The 12,553-nt window shown below is 29.3% G+C and overlaps 1 protein-coding gene across 3 annotated transcripts; it reads right to left on the bottom strand.

Annotated features, from left to right (window-relative positions):
- Positions 1 to 8,138: 8,138 nt before the first annotated feature.
- On the bottom strand, positions 8,139 to 11,182 carry LOC131625584 (amino acid transporter AVT6A-like). Of its 3 annotated transcripts, none has more exons than XR_009290908.1 (6): positions 10,376 to 11,182; positions 10,121 to 10,273; positions 9,839 to 10,042; positions 9,255 to 9,726; positions 8,661 to 9,171; positions 8,139 to 8,455 (listed from the first exon to the last, which is right to left on the bottom strand). XR_009290908.1 is itself a non-coding variant. In XM_058896432.1 (5 exons), the coding sequence occupies exons 1-5, from the start codon at positions 10,776 to 10,778 to the stop codon at positions 9,048 to 9,050; spliced, it is 1,356 nt and encodes a 451-aa protein (XP_058752415.1). In that variant the 5' UTR covers positions 10,779 to 11,182; the 3' UTR covers positions 8,139 to 9,047. The 3 variants fall into 3 exon arrangements, 1 of the variants encoding a protein (XP_058752415.1); XR_009290909.1 differs by having other exon boundaries at positions 8,139 to 8,415; XM_058896432.1 differs by having other exon boundaries at positions 8,139 to 9,171.
- Between the last annotated feature and the right edge of the window lie 1,371 nt (positions 11,183 to 12,553).

Here is a 12,553-nt window from a genome sequence, read left to right as displayed (position 1 = left end):
CTATCCTAACTCGTAATGTACGCTTTCGCCATCCCATTAGATTTTAGAAAAGCTTTTTGGAAACAACGTAATTAATAAAATGCTTGTTTTATGAAGTTGTTATCTATTTAAATCTCCTAATCTCAAACTTTCGCTCTGTTGACTCGGAACATGCTAATATCCCTAACGTACGCTTTCGCCATCCCGCGCGTGTGTAAAATTTTTTTTTGAAAATAAATAAGTTCTAATTAGTTTTAATACGCTTTCGCCATCCTTAAAACTAATGTCCTATGTCTACTATCCAGTTAAAGATCTCAAACTTTTGCTCTATTGATTTTAACCTTTGACCGTCTTAACCCCTCAAACTTTCGCTCTATTGGTTTTAAGACTTACTAATTAAATTAGAAATACAAACAAAAAACAAGTGATATTTAATAAAATATAATTAAGCCAATTTATTTCGGTTCCCACGGTTAACTTACTTTACATGCCGATATCTTAGTTAATTAGCCAGACATATTAAAACGATTAAGCATGCATAAATTAATTTGGTTTATAATAAAAGGCATACAATATCTCATGCAATAACAATAATAAATAAAGCGGTAAAAGATAAACCTGAAATAAAATAAAGCTGAATTGAATTGAATCTTGAAGTATCGAACTTCCACCACAGGTTGGCTGGATCGTTCTTCGGAAATAAACTTGCAGAAATTTAAAACAAGGAAATAAAAAGGATAAATCTAACGTAAGGCTAGATTTATAAAAGGTTCACAACAATTTCCGGTGTAGAAATTGATGTGAGAAAATAAAACGGTTTAATTGAAAGCAGGAAAGAAAACAGCGGTCGCGGAATAATTTCGGCAGCATTTCGTTAGTAGAAAATCGGACCGTTTGAAGTGAAGTAGCTGCCTCTATTTATAGGCGAGGGTCTGCAGTTGGAACGCGTGAAATGAGGGACGTTTCTTGACTGGGACTTGGAGACGTGCGTCTCCACTTTTTGAGGGGACTCCTTTGAACGACTTGAGACGTGCGTCTCAAGTAGGAGAAGATTTAGGAGGATTGGAGACGTGCGTCTCCTCTTGGTGACGTGGCAGAGAGTTGTTGGAGACGTGCGTCTCCTCTTGCTGGATTGAGTTGGGCCACGTGCAGATTTGTTTCTTCGTGGGCTGGACTTGTACTTTGCACATTTGGGCCTTATTTGCACCCCTTTTTCACTTCAGCACCCCTTTTTCTTCTTTTAGGCACAAATAGTGGTCATTTTAGCTCCATTTCTTCTCCTTTTCACAAATAGTCTCAATAAGAGTGTAAAACCTGAAACAAAGCAAATACTCGCATAATATCATAATAAAACAATATAATAAACGGAAAATGCTATAAATATTTATGGATTTCAAGCGAAATATACGATATAAAATCGTGTTTTCAGAAAGTTTAAAATTTTGGTTGCATGGAGTGTTGAACCAAGGACCCAAAGCAGACGTGAAAAAAAAACCCTGACCACTAAGCTACGCCATAGTTTTTGTTATATTATTGACTTAGCTAATATATAATAGTCACTGAAAACGTTATTAAGAAATATATTAGTTAATAGTTAATATTTACATTATTAATTAATATTATTAGTTAATAATTAGGGTTAAATATGTTTTTAGTCCCTATAAATATGCGACCCTGCATTTTTAGTCCCTATAAAATTTTCCTTCAATGAATGGTCCTTACAAAATTATTATGCACCTAGTTGCAGTCCCTACTGTCAAACCAATGTGTATTTTAGAATGATTATTTTGCAGACATGTTCATAATGTTTTAAAAAGTTCCTGGAAAAAAAAGAAATTCAAAATCTAATTTCTAAGTTGAGATTTTCATTACTTTTATCATTTTTTTTTTAAATTTAAAAAATTCATATTTAATTCTTCTTGTTTTAAAAAATTCTAAAAGTTGGTAAATAAATATTTTACAGTATTCTAAACATATATAAAAAAAAATTATTCAAAAATTTAAAAATTAAAAGGTAATTAAACAGTTTTTAAAATTTTAGAAAATAACAAGGACTGAAATTGCATGATAAAAATTTTAGAAGGACCATTCTTTGAAGAAATTTTTTATAAGGACTAAAAATGCAGGGTCGCATAGTTATAGGGACTAAAAACATATTTAACCCTAATAATTATTAGTTAATAGTTAAGGTTATTAGTTAATATTAATTAAATTATAAAAAATAATTAATATTTATTTTACAGTTAAAGTTAATTAATTATAAAATATAAATTAAATTAAACTAAATTAAATTATTATAAACTAAATTATGATAAACTAAATTAATTTTGTTTTAATTTAAATTTTTTAATTAGTTTTAATTTAACTAAATTAATTAAGCTAGTTTTAAATTAATTAACAGAGTTTTAATATAATTAGTTTAGTTTGATTTTAATTTGGTTAATTCTTAATTACATAAAAATGTTAATATTAACTGAACCAAATAAAAATATTTTTATGTTATATATAATAATTAATAATTTAACATCAATATATTGTAACAATTTAATGTTAAAAAATGTTGTAGCTATTATCCCATTGATATTTTCTTTATATGAACATTATTTTTAAATAGTAATTTAAATATTAAATTTATTTACATATTAACATTTTTAAATATAAAAGGTATTTAATATTTTTTTAAATATTTATGTATTAACATTAATATTTAAACTATTTTATGTAATTAAAAATAAATCAAATTAAAACTAAATTAAACTAAACTAAATTAATTATATTAAAACTCTGTTAATTAATTTAAAACTATTTTAATTAATCTAGTTAAATTAAAACTAATTAAAAAAATTTAAAATTAAATTAAATTAAATTAATTTATAATAATTTAGTTTATAATAATTTATTTTAATTTAGTTTATATTTTATAATTTAATTAATATTAACTAGTAATGTTAATATTGACTAATAAATATTAACTAATAAATATTAACTAATAACAATTAATATTAATTAATAATGTAAATATTAACTATTAACTAATATATTTCTTAATAATATTTTCAGTGACTATTATATGTTAGCTAAGTCAATAATATAACAAAAACTATGGTGCAGCTTAGCGGTAAGGTTGTATTTTAACATTTTAACAATCAAACAATAAGTCAATAATAAAAAATTGTCACGTCAACAATTCTGATGATTAGATTTCTGGAGGGGGTAAAATATGAGAATCTTCATATGTTAGGGGACGAATCGAATTTTTTTTATAGGGAGTTTTTCAAACCTCACTCATATGATAGGGGGCAAAATAGCTATTATATATATATATATATATATATATATATATATATATATATATATATATATATATATATATATATATATATATATATATATATATATATATATATATATATATATATATATATATATATATATATATATATATATATATATATATATATATATATAGAATCGCATAATTAAATTATTTTAATTTACTATTCTATAAAAAAATAATTTGTATAAACTAGTCGATTATATATATTAAAACAAACTCCTAATATATTTGCCACAAAAAAAATTTTGTCATATAAAATTATGTTTGCCACATCACTCATATTCCTATGTGTCATCTTTTAAAATATATCTTCACTTTTCAAAAAGCAAAATCACATAGAGATTGTACATGAGGTCCCGAGTTTCAAATCCTAACAAATACAAAAATATATTCTTTCAAACATATTTTTTTAAGAGAAAAGCTATATGTACACCAAAAATAACAACCACACCGTATGTATATACGGTTTAACATACTTTTTGTTTTTTTTTAATAATATTTTTTTGTCTTAATTTTTGTGTCATGGTAAGAAGTGGTCTGAAATGATTAGAGGTGTATATACGATGTATAAAATTTTAGTGTAAAGATAGCACATTTTTTTTAACACTAAGATAGTAAAATTTATAATTGAATAATCATATATTATTTATATAAAATAAATATAATTCTTTGAAAGACAGTTTAATTTTACATTAGTAAAATCATATCTAAAAAATTAATTTAATTATTTCAATTACTTAAATTATAAAAAAAAAAAAATTTAAATACATCTATGCAACGCCGGGAGTCATATTCTTTTTTTTCTTTTTTAATTTATAAATGTGTTAAGATTATGTCTTTAAGGACAAATTGATATCATGTTCTATATATAGTCAAACATTTGGATTCCAGCTTTCAGAATTTTCTAAATTCGTTAATGCAATGGATGTTACCAAAAAGAACTCTATCATCTTGAGATCCCAATCCTTTACTATCAAGATTGTGAAATCTGAAGCCAGCTGGTTGGACCACTCTGCGTGTTCCTGCAAAATTATCCCAGCATACTGACCTTTGTCATCTTCTTGTTGCATCTCGACCACCACCACATGTTCACGATAAGTTTGTTGGTAACAATGACAAGATTAATACTTAAAGTGGAAGATAAAGATGACTCGTGAGTAACTTTGAATACTTGATTATATTATCTTCATCACTTGTAATTTTGGATTTATTGATTATTTATTAATATCTTCTTACTAAATGAGTAGTTTGTTTTCTTTTTGTCGAAAGGAATATTTTTTGCAAGAATAAAAATGCATCTTCAATAGTTATTAATAAAATTATACAATTAAAAAAAACTTATTTTAAATTTATTTAATTAAGATATCACTACAATAAAAAAATTTCTTTGACTTTAATTAGAAATGGAGTTAACATCGAGGTAACAAAAGATATCATGAAATGTATACCGTTTTATTTCTCAAATCAGAATCTACTGAGGGGAAAGACTCAATAGTCATGGGTTTGATTTTTGACAACTGCATATATATATATATATATATATATATATATATATATATATATATATATATATATATATATATATATATATATATTATTTTCAAAACTAGATGATGTGCTCTACATTTCTCTCGATTATAAGAAAAATTGAGGTAGTACAACAATATTATTATCTCAATTTTTAATATTAATCGAGGGGAAAACATTGCTATTTAAGTTTTTTAAATATATAATTTTCATGTTAACTTGTATTACAGAACCTTATTTTGTTGATTTTTGAAACAAAAACATTGCACCAAAAATATTAATTATTTACATTAATTGCAAAGTCAAAATGGCACACACCCTATAATTTTACAATAAAACTAAAATAAATGATTAACCAACGAAAACAATAACGAAAAGGCAAATTCTTATAAGCCATCAAAAAGTTTTCTTCCGTGATTTTTAACGGGTCGTTGAGTACCTATAATTTGAACCACATTTGAAACTAATTAAATCTTTAGACCAATGATATCAACAACAACAACATTCAAAATTGAATCTTCAACTACAACGTAACTTCAAACTTCAATATCAACAACTTGCATCATATAACACTTACTTTAGGTGTTTTTAATTTTCTGAGTTTTACCTCTAAAACCATCCAACATAGGGTTTCCTTCGACATCTCTACATGTAGAAAAAATAAGTATTAGTAAAATAATATTGATTTGAATAATTTTCTTCAGATGAGAGACGCACATGTGCTGCGAAAGAAGGGGTTTCAAAATTTAAATATTTATTTTCATCACTATCAAAAATATTTTTTTTTGTAGAACAATTGACCATCTAGTCGTATATGCAACATCAAAATCAATGACTTTCTCCCACAAAACTCTTAAATCTTCTATCAATGACGTTAAAAAACATCTATATCAATCCCTGATTGTTTTGGACACGAATTCATCATTGATAACATCATATATTTCCGCTTCATGCACAACCACTAAGATAGGTTGTAAATCATGAGAAGAACAAGTCATGGAGTACAATTAGTACGTAAATTAGCAACCAGGTTTATTTCGTACGTGACAAGTCCAAAAACCTAAGGTTCCTTGGTCAAGGGTAAAATCTAGAAACAACAAGTCAATTTTCTTTCATTGCAATGAATCAGCTACATGGTGAATTTTTCCATCACATACTCTTTCATTTGCATAAAATCTAGTATTCTTTGCGTCATTTACATTAACAAACAGTCTATTGAACCTTTGAATTATTAGTAGGTATCACATCACCTTGAAAGGAACACCTTTTCTAGTTACACTATCATCGTCTTCAGCACCATTGTCCTCCTTTTTGTAGCGTGAATCCTCACACCTCGGACACTCCTTCATGTTTTCATACTTTTTCTGTATAATATACAATCATTACGATATGCATGTACTTTGACATAATCCAAACTCATTGGACACAACATCTTCTTGGCCTCATAACTATAGTTTGACAACGTGTTACCTTATGGAAGCATTTCTTGTAGCAATTCAAGCATTTCTGTGAAACTTTTATCCGTCCACTCACTCACCTCTTGCCTTAAGATTAAATAGTCTTAACACAACTGACAATCTTATAAATTTTTTACATCCAAGATATAACGAATCTTTCATGTCTCTTTGCAAAGTATCTTCTACATGAGCTTTCTTAAAAGCATCTACTCTGATATCATAAATCATATCTTCTAAATTATCATTCATAAATTCATCAACTTCAACTTTATGTGATGCAAGTCTTTTTTTGTAACTTCACCATGCCATACCCATTTCGTGTAATTTTGAATAATACCATCACAACTTAAATGATTGAAATAACACTCGTTGAATGTTTTTGTGTATTTCGGCATTTCTTACAAGGACATTAAAAAATATCATTCTTGATAGAAAGGTTTTTTCTGTGAACTTAGGATTTTGAATCACTCTGTTCTCATACTCTTTACTAATTCTTTTAGCTTTCATCCAACTACGATCCATAATCACATACAACTTTTGAAAATAAAATAAAAATATACACAATCAACAAAATAAAAATTTCATATCTATAAAACAACAATGACATTAAACAACAACAACAACAACAATTACAAAAACCTGAAAAACAACACTACATTATACCCTAAGTCTCAAAAACCGTAACAATAAAATTAACAACAACAACATTACTAGTACAATCATGGAGAAAAATTTTCATATCGGAAATATGATGAGAGAGTCAAAGAAAAGTGTTGGTTCGAGGTTCGAGCTTCCTTCCTCCTCCGAGAAGATGATCGAATAGTGTTTCAGTTCATTAGGTGAAGAAGAATGATGTTTCTTTCATTCGCTAGGTTGCAAAAAGTTTATGAGACATAATTGAAAGTGAATGAGACTTAACATTTTGATGACTGAATAAAATATTATAGAGTTTACATCTCGGTGTTTAGAAAAAACCGAGGGAACACACTGAGGTAAAATCTGGATTTAATTTATGTTACTGAACATTTCATGTTGCTTTTCTAAAAAATCGAGGGATAATATAATTTATAAAATAAGGGCGTCATTTTGATTCTAAGTAAAGCATAAAATTGTAGGAACTAGTAATTGAAGCTCAAATTCTAAGCTACATTTTTTGTTGATTTTCTTCAAAACCGAAGGATAAGATTTAATTTTTAAAAACATGGTACGTTCTAGGTCATTTGACCTCACTATTTCTTTGATTGAGATGAAAGTTTTATTAGAAAATGTATTATTTATAGAAATGTATCATGCGCACACATAATACTTAAAAAAATTTAATAGCTAAATAATATACATATATAAGAGATAGGGGAGTTAAAAACCCATCAACATACATACAGGAGATCAAAGTGAAACAGATACATGAATTGCCTAAGGCTATGTTTGGGAGTTTGGAGGGGAGGAGAGGGGAAGGCTTCCGAAAACGAATTTTTAAAAAAATATAGAGAAATATTTGACATTTTTTGAAAAAATGATTTTGTTTAGAATGATAAAAGAGTCATAATCATTACAAAATTTTTAATTTTCAAAATAGTATAACAACCTAAAAGATATTTGGAAAATTTAAATAAGCCTTTCAAAACCCTCCAAAACCCTCCTTCAATACAATTTTTTAGTTCCCTCATTTTATGGGATTTTTGGTGTTATGAATAAAACCAAACCCTCCAAAACCCTCCTACTCAAAATCCTTTTATTCTTTTCACTCAATTCTTCTTATTTTTTAAAGCCCTCCCCTCCCCTTCCCTCCAAACTCCCAAACATAGCCTAACTGTAAAGGAAAAACATGCAAGACCAAATGCTCAATAAACTACAAACCACATAGAAAGAGCCCAATAAACTACAAAGCACAAAGCAAAAGCTAGAAAAATAAACACAAAGGGAGAAATCACTTCGGATGGAACATCCAAACAATAGGCTCTTACAACATAGAATCAGGATAAACCTTTGACCGAAAACACTACCATCTATAGAATATAATTCCCAAAAGAAAAACCAAAGCCACAAAACAACCTCTGAAACCTCTGAAACAAATATGAACTCTTGATCCGCTATTGATTGAGATATGGTAGAATTCTGGAGACAGTCGGAAAAAGAAGATGAGTTTGCCATTGACCTGCAGAGAAATCAATTCCAAACCAAAAAGAAAACTCTTTTCATCCTCTTTAATGTTTTTGAAAAATAAGGGAAAAATTTATTATTACGTCTTCTCCCGATAGACCATATTACAACATGTCAAATCATAGCAAACTTACTTTATATCTTATCCTTATTTCCTAAAGAGAAAAATTTATTGAAAATATAAGGTTTGGGGTTCATACCTGATTAACATAATTAAGACTGACAAGACACTGATTAGTAACATCTCTAGGGAGATCCCACTAAGTCGCAGCCTCAGTCGTCCCACCACCCTTCAACAATCAAAATCCGATCAACCCTACTAACAGCTCTCCATTAGGTGGGAACCGAGTAAAGTTCCTTCCTAAAAGGGGTAGGTTTAATAGCTCTCCATTGCCAACATATTATAAAGAACTACATCCAAAGCTCCACTCACCTTCAAATACTTTGAAAAACATGGTAGCTTTGTTTATTAATCAACAAGAAAAAATTGATTTTATTTTACACATTTGGCCAATAACCCTGCAAACTCTGTTCTGTTCCTTTAATCAAACAATTGTACAAGATACTATAAAGAAAATCAGTAAGCTTCATTTCTTGTTGATCAACGCATAAACATTGCTGTATATAGCCACAGCACTAGACGTTACTGAAATGACTATCATAAAGACTGATAGAGTCTTGTCTGTTTTAGTTGCTATGTTGTGTTTGTCCCTGCAGAAAAAGAAACTACTTAAGATAATTGTATATTAAGTTAATTAATTAATTATCAACATAATCTTAGTGAAGAAACTCACCTGAGAGTGATTGCAACTGGAAATATAAACGCTATACAAATAGCAGTAGTTGCTCCAATGAATTGGAAAATATCCCAAATGCTAGGAATGAAATTTGCTCCCAAGAATATAATGGCAACAAGTGAAAAAGTAATAGAGAAAAATCTGAAGTTATCAACATTCAAAGATCTTGTTGATGAAGAAGAAAACAAGAGTCCATCAAAGTTGATCCGCACTGCGTAGAAGAGTACTGGAATTATCAACACAATATGTACGGCGTAGCTAACGCGAACAATGTCATTGAGAATAAAACCGAACGGTATATCAAGATCGGTATCAAAATTGGCAAGAACATCATCAAGAGTTTCTTCTCCAAATAGAAAGAATCCAAAGAAGCTTGTGAATAAGTACACTAAGCAACATAGAACAAAAGAAGTCTTCACAACCCCTCTCATCTGTTTCGAATCCTTTAGTTCATTATTTATGCTGTGAACTGCAAATATATAAATCAGATACATCAATTATTCGATAAATTAAAAATCATCTGCTTTTATTTATATTTGAGAGTAAAGAAAATATCGATGAGACCTGAAAATTTTTCATACCAACGGTGTGACAAATATAGGCGCTTATAAGTACAGGAAAAGTAGTGAACAATTCGAAAACTGATGATGCATCAGTAATGATTGGGAAGAGTCTTGGAATCACCATGCCTCCACTTATGATTTTGAAAATTGAGATTCCTACAACAATAACAAGATAAACTCCTGCTAGTCCAACCGATAACGCAGATGTATATCTTAACGAATCTACAAAATCAACCGGACAAACAAGTAAGGTTCAATCCCAAACAACAACATTAACGCAGATGTAAAAAAAATAAGTACCAATTCTTTTAAAGCTTGTCAAAGGTACAATTACAACAAGTGTTGTAAAAAGAAGAACAAATGTTCTCCCTGTGCACCAATGAACTCCAAACCATCCTTCAAGAATACCATAATGGTGTACTCCACTTGAAGATGTTCCAGAAATTATATCACCTAAAATAAGAAATAAAAAATTAAAAAAATTATTATACTGCTTTAATTTAATTTCTTGTGTTAACAAATTGAAGGTACTGAGTATAAGAAAATGATGTTTACCAATAATAATCATGTAAACAATCAAAACACCAATATTATTGACTGTAATACATATCTGGACCAAAGCTCTCCCATATTTTCCAAAGCTATCACCCATGAGACTTCCATAGGAAGAAATATTGCCTGCTCTTGAAAATCTGATCATGAAATCAACTGATTTTTCTGTGAATAATGATGATAGGATTATGGCAATAAGACCAGGGACTATCCCCAATTTTTTAACACAGGCAGGTAAACTCATGATTCCAGCACCAACAATTGTGGTTGACAAATTGAAAACAGCACTAGAAAATGAAGCTCCGTTAAATTCATCAAGCCCAACATCACTTTCTTGAGTCTTGGGTAACAAAGGTGCGTTCTCTTCAACAATTGCCTTCTTCTTCCTATCACTTCCAATAGTCATTTTTAACTTTATTTTTTTTTTTCTATGAAGGGAAAGTTAGAAGCAAGAGAAAGAGGGTGGTTGTGTTGATTATAAATAGTTAATCAGAGACCACTCAACAACAACAGAAAAGCAAATAAAAAGACCTCTCAACAACCATAAACATGTTACTCAAAGAGAGGAAAGAAACCAGAAGAATAATATTGTCTCACGGACACTACATGTGTTTAAAAAAAAAGGTGTGTGCTATGTTTTTTTTAAGCCAAATAAAATATATTAAAGAAAAGAATATTACAGAGATGGGATGAAGCCAAAATCTTGTAAATTAGGAAAATCTAAAAACTCACATGCATAAAAAGATAAGAAGATTTACAGTGTGTTTGTTTAAGAGATTGTTTTAAGAGAAGATGGGAAGAAAGAGGCTGCAAAGAGAAGTACAAGATAAATGATAAACTTCTCTTATTTGGTGGGTAAAAAAATAAAGAGGAGAGACTTAAATAACGTGGGATCCACCACATTTTGTAATCTTCTCTCGTATGAAAAGAAATAGGAAAGACAATGATATATTATTGGGTGTGTTTGGATTGACGGTGAATAGAATTAATTTTAGCAGAATTGAGTTTGGTAGAATTGATTTTAACATAATTGAGTTTAACAGAATTGATTTATGTTTGGATACATTTATGTAAAAGTGAGTTGAACAATAAATTTTAGTGTAAAAGTCACCCACAATCAATTCTGGAGGTAGAAGCTACAAATTCTAGCTTCAAGTAGAATCAATTCTGAAGGCAAAATCAATTCTATTTTTGATAAAACAAACATCTCAAAATCACACAGAATCAATTCTACACCTCTAGAAATGATTTTGGGTATTCCAAAAGCCAATCCAAACATGCTAATTGTATATTTATTTATAGGGTTAAATAAGTTTTTAGTCCTTATAAATATTGCACTTTTCGTTTTTAGTCCCTCTAAATATTTCCTTCAAACAATAGTCCCTGAAAACTTTTCCGTCCACAAATTGAGTCCCTCCCGTTAAAAAAAACTAACGGCTGCATACGTGTCATTTTACATGTGGCATTGTTTATTAAAATTTTACCTACGTGGCGTGTGCTCACATTGAATCAAAACCAATGTGTTTAGTCTATCCACACTTAGGGAAATCTTCATACTTACCACAAAATCTGAGCTCTCACTTAGTCTATCCACACTAACCATTTTCGCCCTAATCCCCAAATCAATCTTCTTCCTTCGTGGCCCCAAATCCACAGAATCTGCCTTTTTAAATCGCCGGTCCCAGTGGTGGTCCCTGTGCGTCTTGGATTCTCTGAAAGCAACATTGTTTAATCGGTGGTGGTCCCTCTTCTTCGTTTACTGCATTCAAAGGTTTGTCTCTTTTGCTCCGTTTTTGGTTTGTTTAACAATATCTGTGGTCCCAATGTTTTTCTATGTTCTGTGCCCTAAACTTGTCCCAATTTTTATTTCTGTGCCCTAACTATGTCCCCCATGTCCCCTTCACGTTTTTGTCGTAACTTTGTTTTTTCTGCATTATTAATGACCCCACAGACTTCAATGGGCAATTTTAAAGTGATATTCTTCACAAAGGGTTCATTTGTAAAAGACCCCAAGATACGATACGAGGGTGGAAATGTGTTTGCCGTTACTGGTCAAGATCCAGATATTTGGTCATATTTCGAAGCTATAGATTTAGTTAAAGGGATTACTCCTGATTTTGATGCTAGCAAAGTCAGGATGTGGTGGAAACATGATGGTGGCAGCTTTGAAGTAGATTTGAA

Source organism: Vicia villosa, unplaced genomic scaffold, assembly GCF_029867415.1.
Source record: "Vicia villosa cultivar HV-30 ecotype Madison, WI unplaced genomic scaffold, Vvil1.0 ctg.000222F_1_1, whole genome shotgun sequence".
Lineage (NCBI taxonomy): Eukaryota > Viridiplantae > Streptophyta > Magnoliopsida > Fabales > Fabaceae > Vicia > Vicia villosa.
This window is presented reverse-complemented; position numbering and strand designations above follow the sequence as displayed.